Consider the following 22,603-nt stretch of genomic DNA (forward strand, 5'->3'; position numbering starts at 1 on the left):
AGGCAGAATGCAGTGCAGAATCAAAGGCAGAAGAAGAAGGAGGCGAGTGGGAGGAGGGAGGTCGAGAGGCAGAGGTGAGTCAGGAGAAGGAGGAGCCACCGGGTGCTCCCTCTCCTTCTGCCAGAATCCACCCTCCCTGCTTGTCTCTCAGAGCCAAGAGAGGTCTAAAATGGAGGAGTAAAGGCAGGCTGCACACTGGTGCACTGTTCAATCGCTTGCCAGAAACCCCAGAGAGGAGGGGACTTGGAAAGCTGTGGGGAGCCGGGGGCCTTCACTCTCAGCAACTGCTTTTGTGGATGAAGAGGCTCAGGGAATGAGCTGCTGTTTTCATTAAGCCCGAAACTCAGCCAAGTATGTGAACATCGTGTTCTTGCTGATAAAGAGTAAACTCCAGCTGTGAACTGTGGGATTTCCTGCCCAGATAACTCTGTGACACCAGGCTTCTGAATGTTGACAGTAGGATTCATCTGTAGTTGCAGTTTTCATGGAATCCTAGAGTTGAAAGGGACCCCGAGGGTCATCAAGTCCCACCCCCTGCATTGCACGATTCTCAGCTAGATAATCCAAGACAGATGGCCATCCAAACTAGGCTTCTTGTATTTCTATATTCATCACTGAATGCTAAAATAGGCTTCTAAGCAGCGGACAGACGAGTACAAATAATTTCCAGGATTCACCTAGCCAGCCCTATCTGCTGTAAAATGGGGCCTGCCACCCACTCCTCCCCCTTTCCATGCCCCCATGAACCCCCTGAATTTGGCTCTAGGGCATTGGAAGGGAACCTCCCCAGAACAACTCACGAGGAGAGGAGAAAGTGGATCCTTCCATCGGGGAAACTGGAATGCTTGCGTAGGCAGAAAAACGTAAACATAAGCTGGAGTACCACCTATTTGCAAAAAGACGAATACCCACACTTAAAATGCAGAATAAAAGAATTCAATTAAAGCGTTAAAATAGGTACCCATAATAAAAATGTGCAGCAAAGCAATCCAATAATAATAATAATAATAATAATAATAATAATAATAATTTATTATTTATACCCCGCCCATCTGGCTGGGCCTCCCCAGCCACTCTGGGCGGCTTCCATAAAAACCAAAAATACAGTAAAATATCATACGTTAAAAACTTCCCTGAACAGGGCTGCCTTAAGATGTCTTCTGAATGTCAGGTAGTTGTTTATCGCTTTGACATCTGCTGGAAGGGCGTTCCACAGGGCGGGCGCCACTACCGAGAAGGCCCTCTGCCTGGTTCCCTGTAGCTTTGCTTCTTGCAATGAGGGAACCGCCAGAAGGCCCTCGGCACTGGACCTCAGCGTCCGGGCAGAATGATGGGGGTGGAGACGCTCCTTCAGGTATACTGGAAGGGATCCAAATGGTCCGCTTCTTCCAGGCGTGCCTGGAGTTGTTCGGCAACCACTCGCTCAATCACCTTGCCCAGGAATGGAAGATTTGAGACTGGGCGATAGTTGGCCATCGTGGCCGCATCTAAAGATGGTTTTTTAATAAGCGGTTTAATAACCGCCTCTTTCAGCGGGTCTGGGAAGGCTCCCTCATGGAGGGAAGCATTCACCACCCCACGAAGCCCATCGCCCAGTCCTTCCCGGCTAGCTTTTATAAGCCAGGATGGGCAAGGATCCAGGAGACAGGTGGTTGGTTTCACTCGTCCAAGCAGCCTGTCCACATCCTCGGAGGTAACAGATTGAAACTGATCCCACTCAACTTGACTAGACAGAACTCTAGCACTCTCCCGCCCCGGTCCTGCTCCCACGGTGGAGTCTACTTCTTCCCGAATCTGAGCGATTTTATCTGTAAAAAACTTTGCAAAATCATTGCAGGAGACCATGTGGCCCGTACTGGGCCCCGATGTTGCAGGTGGTTCCGCTAAATTGTGAACCACCTGAAAAAGTCTCCTGCTGCTGTTTTCTGCAGATGCAATAGAGCGACTTGGTAGGCTCGACGTTGAGCTCTAACCTGTGTCCGGTCAGATTCGGAATGAGTTATCCGCCACCGGCGCTCTAGCCGTCTCAACGATTGTTTCATTGCCCTCAGATCCGTGGAAAACCACAGTGCTGTCCGGGCTCCATGCAATCGGAGAGGGCGCTTCGGAGCCAAACAGTCAATAGCCCTGGTTAACTCCACATTCCAGCGGGCCACCAGGGAATCAGCTGAAAGGCCATCAACATGGGATAAAGCATCCCCTACCACTCTCTGGAAACCATTTGGATCCATTAAGTGGCGGGGGCGGACCATCCGAATTGGTCCCACCTCCCTGCAGAGGGGATGGGTCGCAGAGAAGTCCAGTTGCACCAGGAAGTGATCTGACCATGGCACTTCTTTCGTTTCGCTTTTACTTAGTGTCAGATCACCAACATCCATAGAGGTAAACACCAGGTCCAAGGCATGTCCACGGCTATGGGTTGGGCCAGACTTATTCAGGGACAGCCCCATGGAGGCCATGCTTTCCACGAAGTCCCGAGCGGCCCCTTGTAAGGTCGTGTCAGCATGGATGTTAAAATCCCCTAGGACGACCAAGCTAGGTGTCTCCAGGAGAACATCCGCCACGACCTGAAGCAGCTCGGGCAGGGAATCCTTGGTGCAGCGGGGAGGTCGGTACACCAAAAGGAATCCTGTACTGCCCCTATTGCCCAACTTCCAGAACATGCACTCAGAAAACTGGGTCTTCCCAATAGGACGCCTGGTGCAAACTAATGACTTCCTAAAAATCACAGCAACCCCCCCCTCCCCGCCCACATGACCTGGGTTGCTGTGCGTAAGAGAAACCTGGTGGACAAGCAGCGGCAAGGACAGGCCCATCTACTTCATCCAACCAAGTTTCTGTTACACATGCCAGGTCAAGTCCTCCATCCACGATCACGTCATGGATGGCAGTGGTCTTATGAATCATTGACCTGGCATTGCACAGCAGCACCTTCAGGTCATGTGGGTATCCCTTGCTGATTCTAGTATCCATCCGGTCAGGACCAGACCTGGAGGCAGGAATAGTCCTCAGACAACGACTAAACCTGCCTCCTCTGTAATGACATGGTCTAGTCTTAGCGTAACTCCTCCTCCTACCCGTGATCACTGAGATCAGTTGTCCCAGTGCATCCCCCCCTGTGGAACATGCCCCAGCCATTTTGTGGGCTGGGGCCCACTCCCCGGCAGCCCTGACCCCTCCCCCTAAGAACAAAATAACACCTTAAACAAACAAAACCAACAAAACAATACAAACAAAAAAAATGTAAAAATTACAAAAAACATCAAAATAAAAAATAATAATAATTCCCCAAACCCAACCAAACATCCATCCCACCCCCACCCCCCACATACCAAAAATCCAAAGAAAAATTTTAAAAACATTAAAAAAACACTCTGTGCCCCTCCGGCAGTAACAACTGTCCTAGTGAGGCCTGTCAGGCCCTGCCCTGGGCCAGGTGGTAAGTGGCAGGAAGGAGCAGGGCCCTCAGGCACTCACTCAGGGGAGTCTTCCTGGGCAGCAAGCAGCAAGCAGCACGCAGTCCTTATGAGGCTTCAGGCCCCGCCCCAGGCCAGATGGTAAGTGGCAAGAGCAGGGCCCTCAAGCACTCACTCAGGGGAGTCCTCCTGGTCCTCCTGGAAATAACACAGCAATTAACAGGAAAGAAATAACAGAGCATTGTGTAGCAGATCATATTTCTGCTGTCTCAGAGGAGGACATTTCCCTTTTTCTTTTAGGGTCCAGTGTGCTTTGAAGATGTCGCTGTTCGTTTCACGGACGAGAAGTGGGAGTTGCTGGATCCTGACCAGAGAGCTCTGCATAAGGAAGTCATGGAGGAGAATTGGGGGATCGTGGCCTCTCTTGGTAAGCCTCTTTGTGGGATCGTCCTATCTGCCAGGAAATTCAAAAAATACATCTATGTGACAAACCTCATATATTTTCACAGCGCCCCCCTACAACACCTGGGAACCTAACACCCCCACAAGAAATAGTAAATTACAGTTTTTTCTGTGAACAATCTTCCTCCAGTTCTGCCTCCTTCTACCACAGTTGGGCTGATCTGAACTGCCCAGGCATCTTAAATGTCAGCTTCAGAGTTGTTAGAATAGATAAGTAGCTTCTGTAAGGTTTTCTGTTATTGTTTTTGCTGCTGTCAGTCTTGGGTTGGCCAGAGAGATGACTGACATTGGAGATGGAGGAGATGCCATGACTGGGCCAAACAACATCTGCCCCAGAGAAGAGCCAGGCTGATTGAATCTCAGATAGTACTAGCAGTGATAATAATAGTAGTAATAATAATTTTTATAAAAAAAATCCTTCCAGTAGCACCTTAAAGACCAACTGTTAGTTCTTGGTATGAGCTTTCGTGTGCATGCACACTTCTTCAGATAATTTTTATGTATACCCTTACCATCTCGTTGGGTTGCCCCAGCCAATCTGGGAAGCTTCCAACACATATACAGTCGTATTTCTGGTTGCGAATGGGATCCGTCCCGGAGATCCGGCCAGATCCCGAGGTTTTCGCAACCCAAGGATCACTGCGCATGGATTTGCCGCTTTCATAAGCTGATGTTTATATAACCCGAGGGTTACGTAACCCGAGGTGCTACTGTATAAACATAAAACAGTAATAATAACAACAATCTAATCCAATGAAAAAAGTACAAAAATTTTACAAAAAGTACAAAAATTTTAAAATGAGTAACTTACTTCAAACAAAGCAACATTCAACCAATGATTAGAATCCAATAATAAATACATTGGTTTATTGCAAATAACAAAGGTAATGAACACTGCCTTCTCTACAACAAATTTAATGAGTATTATTTCCTAACTGGGGGCTCCATTTGTTCCTGAGGCTCTAATCCCTTTTTCTCTCCATTGCAGATTGTGATGAATTGGACATCAAGAACAAAGGTGAGCACAACACAATCTGCAGAGTGGAGAAGGCACGTAAAAAATTGGAATGTGGAAAGAGCTGCGGTCAGAGCTCCCAATCCAGTTCCCATCAACGAAATCTCATTGGAAAGAAACCCTATCAGTGCATTGAATGTGGAAAGAGCTTCAGTCAGAGCTTCTCTCTCACTTCCCATCAAATAATTCATACAGGGGAGAAACCCTATCGGTGCATGGAATGTGGAAAGAGCTTCAGTAGAAGCGCCGATCTCACTAAACATCAAAGAATTCATACGGGGGAGAAACCCTATCAATGTGTGGAATGTGGAAAGAGCTTCAGTATGAGCTCCGATCTCACTAAACACCAAAGAATTCATACAGGGGAGAAACCCTATCGGTGCATGGAATGTGGAAAGAGCTTCAGTAGCAACTCAAATCTCACAAAACATCAAAGAATTCATACAGGGGAGAAACCCTATCAGTGTGTGGAATGTGGAAAGAGCTTCAGTCACAGCCACGGTCTCACTTCCCATCACAGAATTCATACAGGGGAGAAACCCTATCAGTGTGTGGAATGTGGAAAGAGCTTCAGTATGAGCTACAATCTCACTAAACATCAAAGAATTCATACAGGGGAGAAACCCTATCAGTGTAGGGAATGTGGAAAGAGCTTCAGTATGAGCTGCAATCTCACTTCCCATCAAATAATTCATACAGGGCAGAAACCCTATCGGTGCATGGAATGTGGAAAGAGCTTCAGTCGAAGCGCCGATCTCACTAAACATCAAAGAATTCATACAGGGGAGAAACCCTATCAGTGTGTGGAATGTGGAAAGAGCTTCAGTATGAGCTCCGATCTCACTAAACACCAAAGAATTCATACAGGGGAGAAACCCTATCGGTGCATGGAATGTGGAAAGAGCTTCAGTATGAGCTCCCATCTCACTTCCCATCAAAGAATTCATACAGGGGAGAAACCCTATCAGTGCATGGAATGTGGAAAGAGCTTCAGTATGAGCTCCTGTCTCACTTCCCATCAGATAATTCATACAGGGGAGAAACCCTATCAGTGTGTGGAATGTGGAAAGAGCTTCAGTAGAAGCTCCGATCTCACTAAACATCAAAGAATTCATACAGGGGAGAAACCCTATCGGTGCATGGAATGTGGAAAGAGCTTTAGTAGAAGCGCCGATCTCACTAAACATCAAAGAATTCATACAGGGGAGAAACCCTATCAGTGTGTGGAATGTGGAAAGAGTTTCAGTATGAGCTCCGATCTCACTAAACATCAAAGAATTCATACAGGGGAGAAACCCTATCAGTGCATGGAATGTGGAAAGAGCTTCAGCCAGAGCTCCAATCTCACTTCCCATCAAAGAATTCATACAGGGTAGAAGCCCTATCAGTGTGTGGAATGTGGAAAGAGCTTCAGTGGCAGCTTTGATCTCACTAAGCATCAAAGAATTCATACAGGGGAGAAACCCTATCAGTGTGTGGAATGTGGAAAGAGCTTCAATCAAAAGTCCTTTCTCACTTACCATCAAAGAATTCATAGCTCGAAGAAGGCTTTTGGTAGTTTGCCCTCCCTTACTTCCTGTTTTCTTATTGATCTATCCTAGTTTGGGAAAACCACTCCATTAAAGTCCCCCATCAATATCAATTGTTGATCCATCCATTCTAACAGTTTGTTACCTAATTCAGAATAAAATGCTGACTTTTTGTCATTTGGTGCATATATCCCCACCACATTTATCTTTTCTCCTTGATGGGTGATCTGTACTACTATCGTTCTCCCCTCTTCGTCTTTATATAATAGTTTTGGATCAAGTTTTTCTTTTATATATAATACCACTCCTCTTTTTTTGACATTATCTGATGCTACAAAGTCCAACCCTAATTTCTTATTACTTAAAATTCTTTTGTGTTTTCTTGTTACATGAGTTTCTTGTAGACAGATTTTTAAAAAAAAAAAAAAAATTATTGCTTTTCTCAGATACAGAAATGAAGTCAGATATATGAAAGAAATAACAGTAATAAGAAAAAAGAAAAAGAGAAAGAACTCCATCTTTCCAAGACATTTTTTCATCACCAACCGGACTTCCCCACGTCCCCCTCACCCTGCATTCTTTATAATAAAAATACCAACAAATTATTACCTTGTTTCATGCATTCCTTTGTACTTTCAAATAGTTATGTTTTAGGTTTAAAATACTTATTGTCAATTTACTTTTACCTTAATATAAATGTAATGTCATTTTAAACCTTAGTCCCTTCATAATTATAACTTAATTTCCCATATCACCGAATCTTGTTGCTGAAGCTAGATTTTCCAAATCATGCAAATTCTTAACATTCATATAACTTATAATATTTTTGTAGATAGTCTTTAAATTTTTTCCAGTCCTCTTCCATTATTTCTTCTCCCAAATCTCGGATTCTGCCGGTCATTTCAGCCAATTCCATGTAGTCCATCAACTGCGTCTGCCACTCTTCCAGTGTGGGCAAATCTTGTGTCTTCCAGTGTTTTGCAATAAGTATTCTTGCTGCTGTTGTTGCATACATAAAAAAAGTTCTGTCCTTCTTTAACACCTTCTGGCCAACAATGCCCAGGAGAAAGGCCTCTGGTTTCTTGGGAAAGGTGTACTTAAACACACTTTTTTAACTCATTATAAATCATTTCCCAGAAGACCTTCACTTTTGGGCAAGTCCACCAGAGGTGAAAGAATGTCCCTTCAGCCTCCTTGCATTTCCAACATTTATTATCAGAAAAATGATATATCTTAGCAAGCTTGACTGGGGTCATGTACCACCTGTATATCATTTTCATAATATTCTCTTTCAGGGCATTACATGCCGTGAATTTCATACCAGTGGTCCATAACCTTTCCCAGTCTTCAAACATAATGTTGTACCCAATGTCCTGAGCCCATTTTATCATGGCTGATTTGACTGTCTCATCCTGAGTGTTCCATTTAAGCAGCAAGTTATACATTCTCGAAAGTACCTTGGTCTTTGGTTCTAACAATTCTGTCTCTAGTTTCGATTTTTCCACCTGGAAACCTGTTTTTTTGTCCAACTTAAAAACCTCTTGGATTTGAGCATAGTGAAACCAATTTTGCTCCTTATTCTTTAATTTTTCATAACTCTGCAGCCTCCAATTTTCTCCAACTTTTTCTATGATTTCCCCATATTTCGGCCAACCAACCTCCATATTGGGTTTTTTCCAGGCCTTGGCCTCTGCTGGTGATAGCCACCTCGGGGTCTTACCTTCTAATAAGTCTTTGTATTTTGTCCAGACCATAAATATTGATTTTCTGACAATATGATTTTTGAACATTTTATGAACCTTTGCCTTGTCGTACCACAAATATGCATGCCAACCAAAAGCATTGTCAAACCCTTCCAGATCTAGGACATCAGTGTTCTCAAGAAGTAACCAATCCTTCATCCAGCAGAAGGCCGCAGCTTCATAATATAATCTCAGGTCCGGCAGGGCAAACCCCCCTCTTTCTTTCGAATCAGTTAGTATTTTAAACTTTATCCGGGGCTTTTTGCCCTGCCAAACAAACTTGGATATATCCTTCTGCCACTTTCCAAAACATTCCACTCTGTCCACAATCTGTAGGGTTTGAAACAGAAATAACATTTTCGGCAATACATTCATTTTTATAGCTGCAATTCTACCCAACAAGGAAAGTTTCAGTCTTGACCAAATTTCCAAATCTTTTTTGATTTCCGACCAACATTTTTCATAATTGTCTTTAAATAAATTCAAATTTTTAGCAGACAAGTGAACCCCTAGGTATTTCACTTTTTTTACCACACTTAATTCTGTCTCTTTCTGAAACCCATCTGTTTCTGAAGATGTCAAGTTTTTTCCCAAAACCTTGGTTTTTTGCTTATTCAACTTAAATCCCGCCACCCGACCAAACTCATGAATCAATTCTAAAACTCTTTTTGTACTAGATTCTGGCTCCTGTAATGTTAAAACCAAGTCATCTGCAAAAGCTTTCAGTTTATATTGTTTCACTCCGACCTGTATTCCTTGTACCAACCGGTCCTCCCTAATCATGTTCAAAAGCACCTCCAGGACTGAAATAAATAAAAGGGGGGATAGGGGGCACCCCTGTCGTGTTCCTTTTTCAATTTTCAACTCTTCTGACACCACATTGTTCACTATCAATTTAGCTTTTTGCTCTGAATAAATTGCTTCTATACCATTTTCAAACCCCCGTCCCACTCCCATCCCTTCCAAATTTTTCTTCATAAACTTCCAAGAAATATTGTCAAAGGCCTTCTCCGCGTCAATGAAAATTAACACTGCCTTAGTGTTAATATTAGTTTGTAAAAGTTCCAAAATGTCAATAATGTTCCTCGTATTATCAAACAAATGTCTGCCTGGGAGAAAGCCTGCCTGGTCCTTGTGAATTATTTCATTTAACACTTTTTTAAATCTACTTGCCAAAATATCTGCAAAAATTTTGTAATCCACATTTAAGAGTGAGATGGGACGGTAGTTCTTAAGTTGAGTCTTTTCAGTTTCCAGTTTAGGTATCAATGTGATGAAAGCTTCTTTCCACGTTTCCGGTGCCCTCTTCCCCTCCATAATCTGATTACAAACCTCCATTAGTGGTTGTATCAAATAGTCTTTTAATGTCTTATAGTACTTGGAGGTAAGTCCATCTGGGCCTGGAGATTTGCCAAGTTGCATATTCTGAATGGCATCCTCAATTTCCTGTTGTGTTATTCTGTGATTCAAGATTGCTGTCTTTTCCTGAGATAATTTTGAGAGTCCATTAGTTTTTAAAAATTGGTCTATCTCAGTCACTTCCTGAGGCCCTTGCGTATAAAGTTTTTTGAAGTATCTCTGGAAGCACTTTCTAATTTCCTCTGGTTTCTGGATGTTTCTCCCTTCCACCTCTAGATTGGTAACAAAGTTCAATTTTTGTCTTTTTTTCAACTGCCATGCTAGCAGTTTCCCACACATTCGCTGATTCAAATGATCTTTGTTTCATTTGTTTAATTTTCCATTCCACTTCTTGATTTATCAATTTCGCATACTGTGCTTGATGAAACTTAATTTCTCTTAAGATCTCTTTAGATTTTGGTTTTAGTCTCAGTTTTTTCTCACCGTCTCTTATCTTCTCTAATATCTTATCCTTTTTTCCATTCCAGAGCTTTTTCTTAATTGTGTTCTGTTGTATCAGAAACCCTCTCATTACTGCCTTGCTTGCGTCCCAGATTGTTCTCTTTTCCATCAAAGTGTTCAGGTTAATTTCAAAGTAGTCTTTTAAAGTTTTTTGGGCCTTCTTTACAATCTTGTAGACAGATTATGTCAAGGTTCTTTTTGAGCAATACATGAACAATTTGGTTCCTTTTATTTTTATTGTTAAGCCCGTTCACATTCCACGAGATAATTTTTAAAGTCATTTTTAATGTACAATCAGTAAGTGGTTGAATCTAAGTTAGATCTGCTGTTCCTTGTTATCTGTCTCTTCCTCTTCTTTTCCTTCGTCTAGATTTTCCTCCCCTTCTCCCTCTCTACTTCCTTCACCTCCGCCCCTCTCTTCCCCCATCTGCTCCCCTTCTTGTTCCCGCCATCCCAACCTTCCCAGTTCCTTCTCATATCTTCTTGCAACTATCCAGAGGGCTGGATAGTTTGAATCTTTTTTCCTTGAAATAGAATGAAATCCCTTTCGGGAACTCCCATCTATATTGGATCCCGTTCTTCTTCAGTTGGTTAGTTAGATTTTTATAAATATCTCTCTTACGAAGAAATCTCGAAGGAATCTCTTTAAATATAATAATTGGCTTTCCTTCAGTACATAGTTTTTGATTATAGTTTAGCTTTAGTATTTCATTTCTTATGTCCAGGGAGTTAAACATGACCAGGACATCTCCTGGCAATTTCTTCCCTCTGATTTTGGCTAATTTTGTTTTTATCCGAAAGATATTTACAACTGAGTATCCTATGTCTTCTTCCTTCATATCTAACCAAACTGCCAATTCTCTAACCAATTTAGATCATATATTTTCATTTGGTTCCTCAGGGATCCCCCTAAATTTCAGGTTTGATTGCTTCTGTCTCATTTGAGTCATCGCCACACTATCTAACAGTGTTTGGCAAATATGTAAAGGAGACAAAACACGTAACTTCAGAAATTATCTGATACTTACCAATGAAGTAAAGGGAAGTCCGAGGCTCGGCGGAGCCCAAAATAACTGTGTATTATATATATGATTTTTGTAACAGCTATGTTATATGTAACTTATGTAATCTAGACGGTATATATGTATAATTAATGGAAAACCAATAAAAATTTATATGCAAAAAAAAAAAGGTATGTTTTATCCCATGTTGATGGCCTTTCAGCTGATTCCTGGTGGCCCGCTGAAATGTGGAGTTAACCAGGGCTATTGACTGTTTGGCTCCGAAGCGCCCTCTTCAGTTGCATGGAGCCCAGACAGCCCTGTGGTTTTCTTCGGAGCTGAGGGTGATGAAACAATCGTGAGACGGCTAGAGCGCCGGTGGTGGATAACCCATTCTGAAGCTGACCGGATACGGGTTAGAGCTCAATGTCGAGCCTACCAAGTGGAGATAGCGATGGCGAAGAAGACTTTCTTCACCGCCTCTATTACATCTGCGGAAAACAGCAGCAGGAGACTCTTTCAGGTGGTTCACAATTTAGCAGAACCACCTGCTCCATTAGGGCCCAGTACAGGCCACATGATCTCCTGCAATGATTTTGCAAAGTTTTCTGCAGACAAAGTCGCTCCGATTCGAGAAGACGTAGACTCCACCGTGGGAGCAGGGCGGGAGAGTGCTACAGTCCTGTCTAGTCAAGTTGTGTGGGATCAATTTCAATCTGTTACCCCCGAGGATGTGGACAGGCTGCTTGGACGAGTGAAACCAACCACCTGTCTCCTTGATCCTTGTCCATCCTGGCTTATAAAAGCTAGCCAAGAAGGGATGGGCGATGGGCATCATGGGGTGGTGAATGCTTCCCTCCGTAAGGGAGCCTTCCCGGACCCATCTTTAGATGTGGCCACGATGGCCAATTATCACCCAGTCTCAAATCCTCCATTCTTGGGCAAGGTGATTGAGTTAGTGGTTGCTGAACAACTCCAGGCACGCCTGGAGGAAGCGGACCATTTGAATCCCTTCCAGATGGGATTCAGGCCTCAACATGGGACTTGCAACTGCCTTGGTTGCACTGGTTGATGATCTCTGGCGGGCTAGGGATAAAGATGAGAGCTGTTTCCTAGTTCTGCTGGATCTCTGAGCGGCGTTTGATACCATTGACCATAACATCCTTCTGGACCATTTTGAAGGGCTGGAAGCTGGGGGCACTGTCATACAGTGGTTCCGCTCCTTCCCCCTGGGCTGTGTTCAGCCTGGGAGTCATTTTGGACTCACAGCTTTCCATGGAGGCACAGGTCAAATCTGTGTCCAGGGCAGCTGTTTCCCAGCTCCATCTGGTACGCAGGCTGAGACCCTATCTGCCTGTGGACTGCCTCGCCAGATTGGTGCATGCTCTGCTCATCTCCCGCTTGGACTGCTGCAATGCGCTCTACATGGGGCTACCTTTGAAGTTTTACCCAGACACTGAGGTCCAGCACGAGGGCCTTCTGGAGGTTACCTCACTGCGAGAAGCTAAATTACAAGGAACCAGCCAGAGGGCCTTCTCGGTAGTGGCGCCCTCCCTGTGGAACGCCCTCCCACCTATCTCCCATTCCCACCACCCTTCTGAGTAATACCCCTCCCTACCTTCTCACTATATAGAAGGATCTGGCAACTTCTGTTTCAGTGTATCTGAAGAAGTGTGCATGCACACGAAAGCTCATACCTAGAACTAACTCAGTTGGTCTTTAAGGTGCTACTGGAAGAAATTTTTTTATTTTGACTATGGCAGACCAACACGGCTACCTATCTGTAAAGAACTATGGCAAGAGAAATTGATGGAAATCACAGAATTGGCAAAATTGACACACAAACTACGTGACAAGGATAACTGTGATTTTAAAGATGAATGGGAACCCTTTACAAAGTACTTACAGAAGCAACAAAATGAACTGGACTCCTTGGCAGGTTTTGAATAAACATTTACAAACTTTTTATTAATAACATTTAGATAGATAAATTAAGCATCTGTACAGTTTTGTAACATGCAGCCCCTCTGCCTGAGGGATAATCCCTGGCATCTTGATACCTGAGTGCCAGACAGGTAGCCATTCCAGAAATAACAAACCCAGCCGAAGGCAAAAGGGTCAGGTTACATTCCATGGGTGTTTGATGGAAGGCAAGGAGAACCATGGGTCAGTGTCCAGGATGCTCAGATTACTGCCACCAGACCTCCCCTTTCATGATGTATGAGTGATGTAGTTTGGGGGGTCTAACATGGGGATTAGCAGCTAATAAAAGTTTGGGTTCTCTTTTGTTTGGGGCTTCCATCTTGTCCCACCTGGTGTCAGGTGGGAGTCCTGTCACGACAGTCTTCAAGAAAGACCAAGCCTACTGGCTGCTCTTTTGCTCTGCTATTCCTGGCTGGTGTCCTTGTTTTTTGTCCAAGGGAGCCCTCAGATTTCTCCATTAACAAAACGTACCCAAAGCCTTCAAAATGTGCACTTTCCTGCATTTTGCAGCTCAGTAATGTGTAGTCCCAGGAGAGGCAGGAACAGCGTGTCTTTCTGTTCCTCCCTCAGCTGAGACCTGCCTGGATGGAGACCTGAGAGCCACCTCTCAATATCTGGAGGGCGGACCCATGGAAGAGGGAGCCAGCTTGTTTTCTCCTGCCCTAGAGGGGAGCACCCAGAATAAAGGACCCAGAGGACCAGAAAGCAGTTTCTGCTGCCTAAACAGCAGGAAGAACATTCTGACGGGAAGAGCAGCAGAATCCCTTGGGAGATGGCGGACTCTCCTTCCTTGGAGGTTTTTAAGCAGAGGTTGGACGCTTTGGCTGAGATTCCTTCCTTGCAGGGGGGCTGGAATAGATGACCCTTAGGGCTCCCTCCCATTCTAGGATGAGGTTCCTTGCTTCCTGCAAACCCCTTTTCCCTGCAACCTCTTCCTCCAGTTTCTGGCCAAGGGAGGGAGCGGATCACAGACCAACCAAGAGCAAAAATAAAATAAGCATCTCTGGGATTGTGAGAAGAGGGAAAAAAACGCATACAGGGTTGAAGAGGGTGTACCCGGATTTGCAAGGGTTAAAGGGAACTGATCTGCATTCCTAGAGAGGACAGCTTTTGTAAATCCGGCCTTGCTCTCTTCCACGGGGATCTGGTGAGTCTCTTCTTCCTCCCCCCGAGGGTGCAGTGGGGAGAAGGTGGGGGTCCCAGGGCTGCAGCAGGGGAGGGTGGCGCATGTGGGGAGGGCAGACCCCGGGAGCAGGGGGTCCTGCCAAGGAGGGACGGGGTTGCGCGAGGTTTGCAACTACAGTACTGTATGTCCTGCATTTCTATACAGACGCTGCTTATCCCTTTGGGAAGGGCAATCCTCTCCTGGGATCTGGTGAGTCTCTTCCTCCCTCCCCCCCCCCCGAGGGTGCAGTGGGGAGAAGGTGGGGGTCCCCGGGATGCAGCAGGGGAGGGTGGCTGATGGGGGGGGAGCCCCGGGAGCAGGGGGTCCAGCCAGGGAGGGGCGAGGTCGCAGGAACTGTCTCCTTCCTTTAGATCTTTGGGGGGGGGGAGGGGAGGAGATTCCCGCCCCCCTTCTAGAAGAAAAAATATTCAGAGCCCCCTGGGAAATCTAGCAGATAGAAATCTAGCTTCTTTAAATAACCTTATCAGTAAGACTTCTGCTGTGTGTGACACGGGTCAGCGTCATTGCACAACAGAGGAAACATGCATGAATGGTTGCTCCCAAACCTCTTCCTTTGTTTCTCTCCTTTCTTTCTGCTTCTACCTCCCCCTTATTGGCAGAGGAGGCCAGCCAAGCAGATCAAGCCAAGCTTTATGGGGAGCTGGGTATGTTTAGTTGGAGAGGAGGAGACAGAGAGGAGATGGGAGAGCCATCTCACCTGGGGGGAGGATTCCAACCAATGGCTTCAAGCTACAAGAAAGGAGATTCGGACTCAACACACCTAGTCATTTTTCACGAGGCACCAATGACTCGCTTGTCAATCAGTTCTGACTTCATGCATTGACTGGAAGGAAGGAGCAACCAGGCTGAGTCCCCTCCATTAATCTCTTCGCTTGCCTCCACATTTCCACAATCTCCCTTCTAGAGGCCTACATCTCCTCCTCCTCCTCCTCCTCCCCCTCCTCCTCCTTTTTAGAAAGATAGCTCAGAGTCTGGGCTGTGGTGCAGTCCTACCCTGGTTCCCTCCAAGACTCATCCATGCTTGCTCAGGGAACCTTTTTCTTCTCCTGATATTGTACAACTTTCGTAACAGAACAATGTATTTGCTTTGTAAGATTTCCTAAAGCTTTTCACTACGACAGACAGAACTTGGCAGAAGACCAAAGGGTTCCTTCCGATCTCTCAGAGGCTTCCTGACAGCACAGATGGATGAGCAAGACTCAGCTAGTCCTGGAGCAGGAAGGGACCATGCCAGCCAAATTGGGAGCAGTGGGGGATTCTGGGAAAACTCTGTGCAGAAGATCCTGGGTGAGGAGGACACCCTCCACTCAGAGGTGCAGAGCCAGCAGTTGAGGCAGTTCTGCTTCCAGGAGGCCGAAGGACCCCGAGAGGTTTGCAGCCGACTCTACCACCTTGACCGTCAGTGGCTGAAGCCAGAAAGGCACACGAAAGCTGAGATGCTGGACCTGGTGATCTTGGAGCAGTTCCTGGCTGTCCTTCCCCTGGAGATGGAGAGCTGGGTGAGGGACTGTGGAGCGGAGACCAGTTCCCAGGCGGTGTCCCTGGCCGAAAGTTTCCTCCTGAGTCAGGCAGAGGAGAGGAAGCAGGCAGAGAGAAAGCAGGTGAGAGGGACTTTCCTCTGGATACTCCCAAGGGGCTCCAAACAGGATGGAGAACATCCAAAAATGGTCTGCTGATGGCCCATCCTTTTTTGGGGAATGAGATCTAACACCCTTAAAGTATCTGTCTGTGTCGTTCTCTTTCTAATATTTCTCACCTTTCATTTACTGTTTTGAATTCATATTGTTCTTTCAGAAAAGGGATCATTTTGCAGAAATGGACCTGGATTCCTGTGAGGCAGAGAGGCCTCCGTTGGACACCAGAGAGAGGCCACTGGGTAAGGAGGAAGGTGGTTTTTCTTTGTTTGGTCTCATTCTGTTGGTTTTCAAACTTATCTGAGGGTTTTTTTCATCTTGGTTTTTTTGGGGGGTGGCGGTTGGAACAAAGGTTCAGAGGAGGGGAGACGTATTTCTGCACACCTAACATGAAATGGGCACAAACCTTCAACTGCACTCAGCAGGTAAGTCCTTCTCAAAGCCCATCTGTAGTTAGAGATGTCCTGTTTCCTCTGTGAGAGAAGCAGGCACTCCTGGCATCCTGCTTACCTTTTTTTCTTTTGCAGGTGAAAGAATGAAGCCAGCAAGACCTCCTGATCCATCTTTTCATGGGGGCAGAAGGGAAGCAGTGGCTGTGGAACCAGATCAGGTATGGGGAAGCTATCCTGTGGGGACAGAGGCCGAGGGATGGAGCAATGTCATGGACTGGTTGGGCACAGAGGAATGGTGGGAGGAAGCAGCCAGGGAACCAGGAAGGGAATATTGCTCTGAGCCCAAGGAGTGAAGGTGGAGGAAGGATTGGCGGTCAGAGGGAGAAGCCTGGGAAGAGGAGGTGTCAGAAGCTGAAGGGGCAACAGGGCTTAGTGAGCTGGGAGACTCTGTGGCAGAATGCAGTGCAGAATCAGAGGCAGAAATGGAAGGAGGCGAGTGGGAGGAGGAAGGTTGAGAGGCAGAGGTGAGTCAGGAGAAGGGGGAGCCACCGGGGGCTCCCTCTCCTTCTGCCAGAAGCCACCCTCCCTGCTTGTCTCTCAGAGCCAAGAGAGGTCTAACATGGAGGAGCAAAGGCAGGCTGCACACTGGCGCACTGTTCAGTCGCTTGCCAGAAACCCCAGAGAGGAGGGGACTTGGAAAGCTGTGGGGAGCCGGGGTCTTCATTCTCAGCAACTGCTTTTGTGGAGGAACAGGCTCAGGGAATGAGCTGCTGTTCTCAAGAGGCCCGAAACTCAGCCAAGTCTGTGAATCATAGAATCATAGAGTTGGAATAGTCCACAAGGGCCATCGAGTCCAACCCCCTGCCAAGCAGGAAACACCATCAGAGCACTCCTGACATATGGTTGTCAAGCCTCTGCTTAAAGAGCTCCAAAGAAGGAGACTCCACCACACTCCTTGGCAGCAAATTCCACTGTCGAACAGCTCTTACTGTCAGGAAGTTCTTCCTAATGTTTAGGTGGAATCTTCTTTCTTGCAGTTTGGATCCATTGCTCCGTGTCCGCTTCTCTGGAGCAGCAGAAAACAACCTTTCTCCCTCCTCTATGTGACATCCTTTTATATATTTGAACATGGCTATCATATCACCCCTTAACCTCCTCTTCTCCAGGCTAAACATGCCCAGCTCCCTTAGCCGTTCCTCATAAGGCATCGTTTCCAGGCCTTTGACCATTTTGGTTGCCCTCCTCTGGACACGTTCCAGTTTGTCAGTGTCCTTCTTGAACTGTGGTGCCCAGAACTGGACACAGTACTCCAGGTGAGGTCTGATCAGAGCAGAATACAGTGGCACTATTACTTCCCTTGATCTAGATGCTATACTCCTATTGATGCAGCCCAGAGTTGCATTGGCTTTTTTAGCTGCCGCGTCACACTGTTGGCTCATGTCAAGTTTGTGGTCAACCAAGACTCCTAGATCCTTTTCACATGTACTGCTCTCAAGCCAGGTGTCACCCATCTTGTATTTGTGCCTCTCATTTTTTTTTGCCCAAGTGCAATACTTTACATTTCTCCCTGTTAAAATTCATCTTGTTTGTTTTGGCCCAGTTCTCTAATCTGTCAAGGTCGTTTTGAAGTGTGATCCTGTCCTCTGGGGTGTTAGCCACCCCTCCCAGTTTGGTGTCATCTGCAAATTTGATCAGGATGCCCTTGAGTCCATCATCCAAGTCGTTGATAAAGATGTTGAATAAGACCGGGCCCAAGACAGAACCCTGTGGCACTCCACTAGTCACTCTTCTCCAGGATGAAGAGGAACCATTGATGAGCACCCTTTGGGTTTGGTCAGTCAGCCAGTTACAAATCCACTGAGTGATAGCATAGTCAAGACCACATTTTACCAGCTTCTTTACAAGAATATCATGGGGCACCTTGTCAAATGCCTTGCTGAAATCAAGGTAGGCTACATCCACTGCGTTCCCTTCATCTACCAGGCTTGTAATTCTGTCAAAAAAACGAGATCAGGTTAGTCTGACATGACTTATTTTTCAGAAATCCATGCTGACTATTGGTGATCACAGCATTCCTTTCTAGGTGCTCACAGACTGTTTGCTTAATGATCTGCTCCAGAATCTTCCCTGGTATTGATGTCAGACTGACTGGGCGGTAATTATTTGGGTCCTCTCTTTTCCCCTTTTTGAAAATAGGGACAACATTTGCCCTCCTCCAGTCTGCCGGGACTTCGCCTGTTCTCCAGGAATTCTCAAGGATGACTGCCAGTGGTTCTGAGATCACATCTGCCAGTTCTTTTAATACTCTTGGATGCAGTTCATCTGGCCCTGGAGACTTGAATACATCTAAACTAGCCAAGTATTCTTGTACTATCTCCTTAGTTATTCTGGGCTGTGTTTCCTCTGCTGAATCATTTGCTCCAAATTCTTCAGGTCGGGCATTGTTTTCTTTATCGGAGAAGACTGAGGCAAAGAAGGCACTGAGCATTTCAGCCCTTTCTGTGTCCCCTGTTTGCATTTCACCATCTTCTCCTCTGAGTGACCCCACTGTTTCTTTGTTCTTCCTTTTGCTACGAACATACCCATAAAAGCCCTTTTTGTTGCTTTTAACCTCTCTAGCAAGCCTGAGTTCATTCTGTGCTTTAGCTTTTCTGACTTTGTGTCTACACGTGCTGGCTATTTGTTTGAATTCCTCTTTGGTGGTTTCCCCCCTTTTCCATTTTTTGTACACATCCTTTTTTAATCTTAACTCAGTTAAAAGTTCTTTAGATAGCCACCCTGGCTTCTTTAGGCACCTTCCATGTTTCCGTCTCATTGGTATTGCCTGAAGTTGTGCTTTTACTATCTCCCTCTTAACAAACTCCCAGCCATCATGAACTCCCTTTCCTTTTAGTATTACTGTCCATGGGATCTCACCCAGCACTTCCCTAAGTTTTATGAAGTCGGCTTTCTTAAAGTCAAGAAATTGAGTCCTAGTATGCTTGGCTGCTCCTTTCCGCTGTATAGTAAACTTCAGAAGAACATGATCACTCGCGCCTAATGATCCTTCCACTTCTACCCCACTAACCAGGTCATCCACATTGGTTAGGACCAGATCTAAAATGGCTGTTCCTCTTGTTGCTTCTCCCACTTTCTGGACAATGAAGTTGTCTGCAAGGCCAGTGAGGAATCTGTTTGACCTTATGCTCTTGGCTGAACACCGTGCTCTTGCTGATAAAGAGTGAACTCCAGCTGTGAACTGTGGGATTTCCTGCGCAGATAACTCTGTGACTCCAGCCTTCTGAATGTTGCCAGTAGGATTCATCTGTAGTTGCTGTTTTCATGGAATCCTACAGTTGAAAGGGACCCAAAGGGTCATCAAGTCCAACCCCCTTCACTACAGGAAACTCAGCTAGATCATCCAAGACAGATGCCATCCAGACTAGGCTTCTTTTATTTCTATATTCATCACTGAATGCTAAAATAGGCTTCTAAGCAGCGGACAGACGATAACAAATAATGTCCAGGATTCACCTAGCCAGCCCCATCCACTGAAAAATGGGGCCTGCCCCCCATTCCTCCCCCTCTCCATGCCCCCATGAACCCCTTGAATTTGGCTCTAGGGCATTGGGAGGGAACCTCCCCAGAACAACTCACGAGGAGAGGAGAAAGTGGATCCTTCCATCGGGGAAACTGGAATGCTTGCGTAGGCAGAATAACGTAAACATAAGCTGGAGTACCACCCATTTGCAAAAAGACGAATACCCACACTTAAAATGCAGAATAAAAGATTCAATTAAAGCGTTAAAATAGGTACACATAATAAAAATGTGCAGCAAAGCAATCCTATTGAAATAACACAGCAATTAACAGGAAGGAAATAACAGAGCATTGTGTAGCAGATCATATTTCTGCTGTCTCAGAGGAGGACATTTCCCTTTTTCTTTTAGGGTCCAGTGTGCTTTGAAGATGTCGCTGTTCGTTTCACGGACGAGGAGTGGGAGTTGCTGGATCCTGACCAGAGAGCTCTGCATAAGGACGTAATGGAGGAGAATTGGGGGATCGTGGCCTCTCTTGGTAAGCCTCTTTGTGGGATCTTCCTATCTGCCAGGAAATTCAAAAAATACCTCTATGTGACAAACCTCATATATTTTCTCAGCGCCCCCTACGACACCTGGGAACCTTACACCCCCACAATAAATAGTAAATTACAGTTTTTTCTGTGAACAATCTTCCTCCAGTTCTGCCTCCTTCTACCACTATTGGCCTGGTCTGAACTGCCGAGGCATCTTAAATGTCAGCTTCAGAATTGTTAGGAAAGATAAGTAGCTTCTGTCAGGTTTTCTGTTGTTGTTTTTGCTGCTGTCAGTCTTGGGTTGGCCAGAGAGATGACTGACATTGGAGATGGAGGGGATGCCATGACTGGGCCAAACAACATCTGCCCCAGAGAAGAGCCAGGCTTATTGAATCTCAGGTAGCACTAGCAGTGATAATAATAATAGTAATAATAATAATTTTTATTTATACCCTGACCATCTGGCTGGGTTGCCCCAGCCAATCTGGGAAGCTTCCAAAACATATACAGTGGTACCTCTGGTTGTGAATGGGATCCGTTCCGGAGGTCCGGCCAGATCCCGAGGTTTTCGCAACCCTTGGATCACTGCGCATGGATTTGCCGCTTTCATAAGCTGATATTTATGTAACCCGAGGTGCTACTGTATAAACTAGAAACAGTAATAATAACAACAATCTAATCCAATGGGAGAAGTACAAAAATTTTACAAAAAGGACAAAATTTTTAAAATGAGTAACTTACTTCAAACAAAGCAACATTCAACCAACGATTAGAATCCAATAATAAATACATTGGTTTATTACAAATAACAAAGGTAATGAACACTGCCTTCTCTACAACAAATTTAATGAGTATTATTCCCTAACTGGGGGCTCCATTTGTTCCTGAGGCTCTAATCCCTTTTTCTCTAAATTGCAGATTGTGATGAATTGGAAATCAAGAACAAAGGTGACCACAACAAAATCTGCAGAGTGGAGAAGGCACGTAAAAATTTGGAATGTGGAAAAAGCTGCAGTCAGAGCTCCCATTCCAGTTCCCATCAACGAAATCTCATTGGAAAGAAACCCTATCAGTGCATTGAATGTGGAAAGAGCGTCAGTAGCAGCTCCAATCTCACTAAACATCAAAGAATTCATACAGGGGAGAAACCCTATCAGTGTGTGGAATGTGGAAAGAGCTTCAGTAGAAGCTCCGACCTCACTAAACATCAAAGAATTCATACAGGGGAGAAACCCTATCAGTGTGTGGAATGTGGAAAGAGCTTCAGTCAGAGCTACTCTCTCACTTCCCATCAAAGAATTCATACAGGGGAGAAACCCTATCAGTGTGTGGAATGTGGAAAGAGCTTCAGAATGAGCTCCAATCTCATTTCCCATCAGATAATTCATACAGGGGAGAAACCCTATCAGTGTGTGGAATGTGGAAAGAGCTTCAGTACAAGATCCAGTCTCACTTCCCATCAAAGAATTCATACAGGGGAGAAACCCTATCGGTGCATGGAATGTGGAAAGAGCTTTAGTGGAAGCGCCGATCTCACTAAACATCAAAGAATTCATACAGGGGAGAAACCCTATCAGTGCGTGGAATGTGGAAAGAGCTTCAGTACAAGATCCAGTCTCACTTCCCATCAAAGAATTCATACGGGGGAGAAACCCTTTCAGTGTGTGGAATGTGGAAAGAGCTTCAGTCATAGCCAAAATCTCACTTCCCATCAAAGAATTCATACAGGGGAGAAACCCTATCAGTGTGTGGAATGTGGAAAGAGCTTCACTGAAAGCTCCTCTCTCACTTACCATCACAGAATTCATACAGGGGAGAAACCCTATCAGTGTGTGGAATGTGGAAAGAGCTTCACACGTAGCTCCTCTCTCACTTCCCATCACAGAAATCATACAAAGGAGAAACCCTATCAGTGTGTGGAATGTGGAAAGAGCTTTAGTCAGAGCTCCAATCTCACTTCCCATCAAAGAATTCATACGGGGGAGAAACCCTATCAGTGCGTGGAATGTGGAAAGAGTTTCAGTCAGAGAGGCCATCTGAGTATCCATCAAAGAATTCATACAGGGGAGAATCACGGAATTGTAGAATTTTTGAGCTTGAAGTGATCCCTGGTGCAATCTATTTCACCCCATGTGATGCAGGCATAGCAAGTAAAGCATCCATGACAGATGACCATCCAACTTCATTTGAAAACCTCAAAGAATGGAAATTCCAGCACTCCCAAGGGAGTCCAATCCATTAATAGCTCTTGCTGTCAAAAAGTTCTTCCGCATGTTTAGTCAGTCTTTTTTTGAAAAAACAAAACTTGAAGGCATTGGTTTGTGTCCTA

At 45.3% G+C, this 22,603-nt stretch overlaps 2 protein-coding genes across 4 annotated transcripts in view; both read left to right on the plus strand.

Annotated features, from left to right (window-relative positions):
• Positions 1-6,830, plus strand: part of LOC308475137 (uncharacterized protein) — a 35,283-nt gene extending 28,453 nt beyond the window's left edge. For all 3 annotated transcript variants that reach the window (XM_081002083.1, XM_081002084.1, XM_081002085.1), the window contains exons 5-6: positions 3,717-3,843; positions 4,867-6,830. In XM_081002083.1, coding sequence (XP_080858209.1) covers positions 3,717-3,843; positions 4,867-6,269 — 1,530 coding nt within the window. In that variant the 3' untranslated portion in view covers positions 6,270-6,830. The remainder of the gene's footprint in view (positions 1-3,716; positions 3,844-4,866) is intronic.
• Positions 6,831-15,441: 8,611 nt separating this feature from the next.
• On the plus strand, positions 15,442-22,603 carry LOC308475179 (uncharacterized protein). The gene is made up of 5 exons (XM_081002166.1): positions 15,442-15,795; positions 15,989-16,070; positions 16,356-16,438; positions 20,150-20,276; positions 21,193-22,603. The coding sequence occupies exons 1-5, from the start codon at positions 15,631-15,633 to the stop codon at positions 22,377-22,379; spliced, it is 1,644 nt and encodes a 547-aa protein (XP_080858292.1). The 5' UTR covers positions 15,442-15,630; the 3' UTR covers positions 22,380-22,603.

The sequence above is a fragment of the Podarcis pityusensis genome (genome assembly GCF_964106645.2).
Source record: "Podarcis pityusensis genome assembly, chromosome: 4".
NCBI classification, from domain to species: Eukaryota; Metazoa; Chordata; class Lepidosauria; order Squamata; family Lacertidae; genus Podarcis; species Podarcis pityusensis.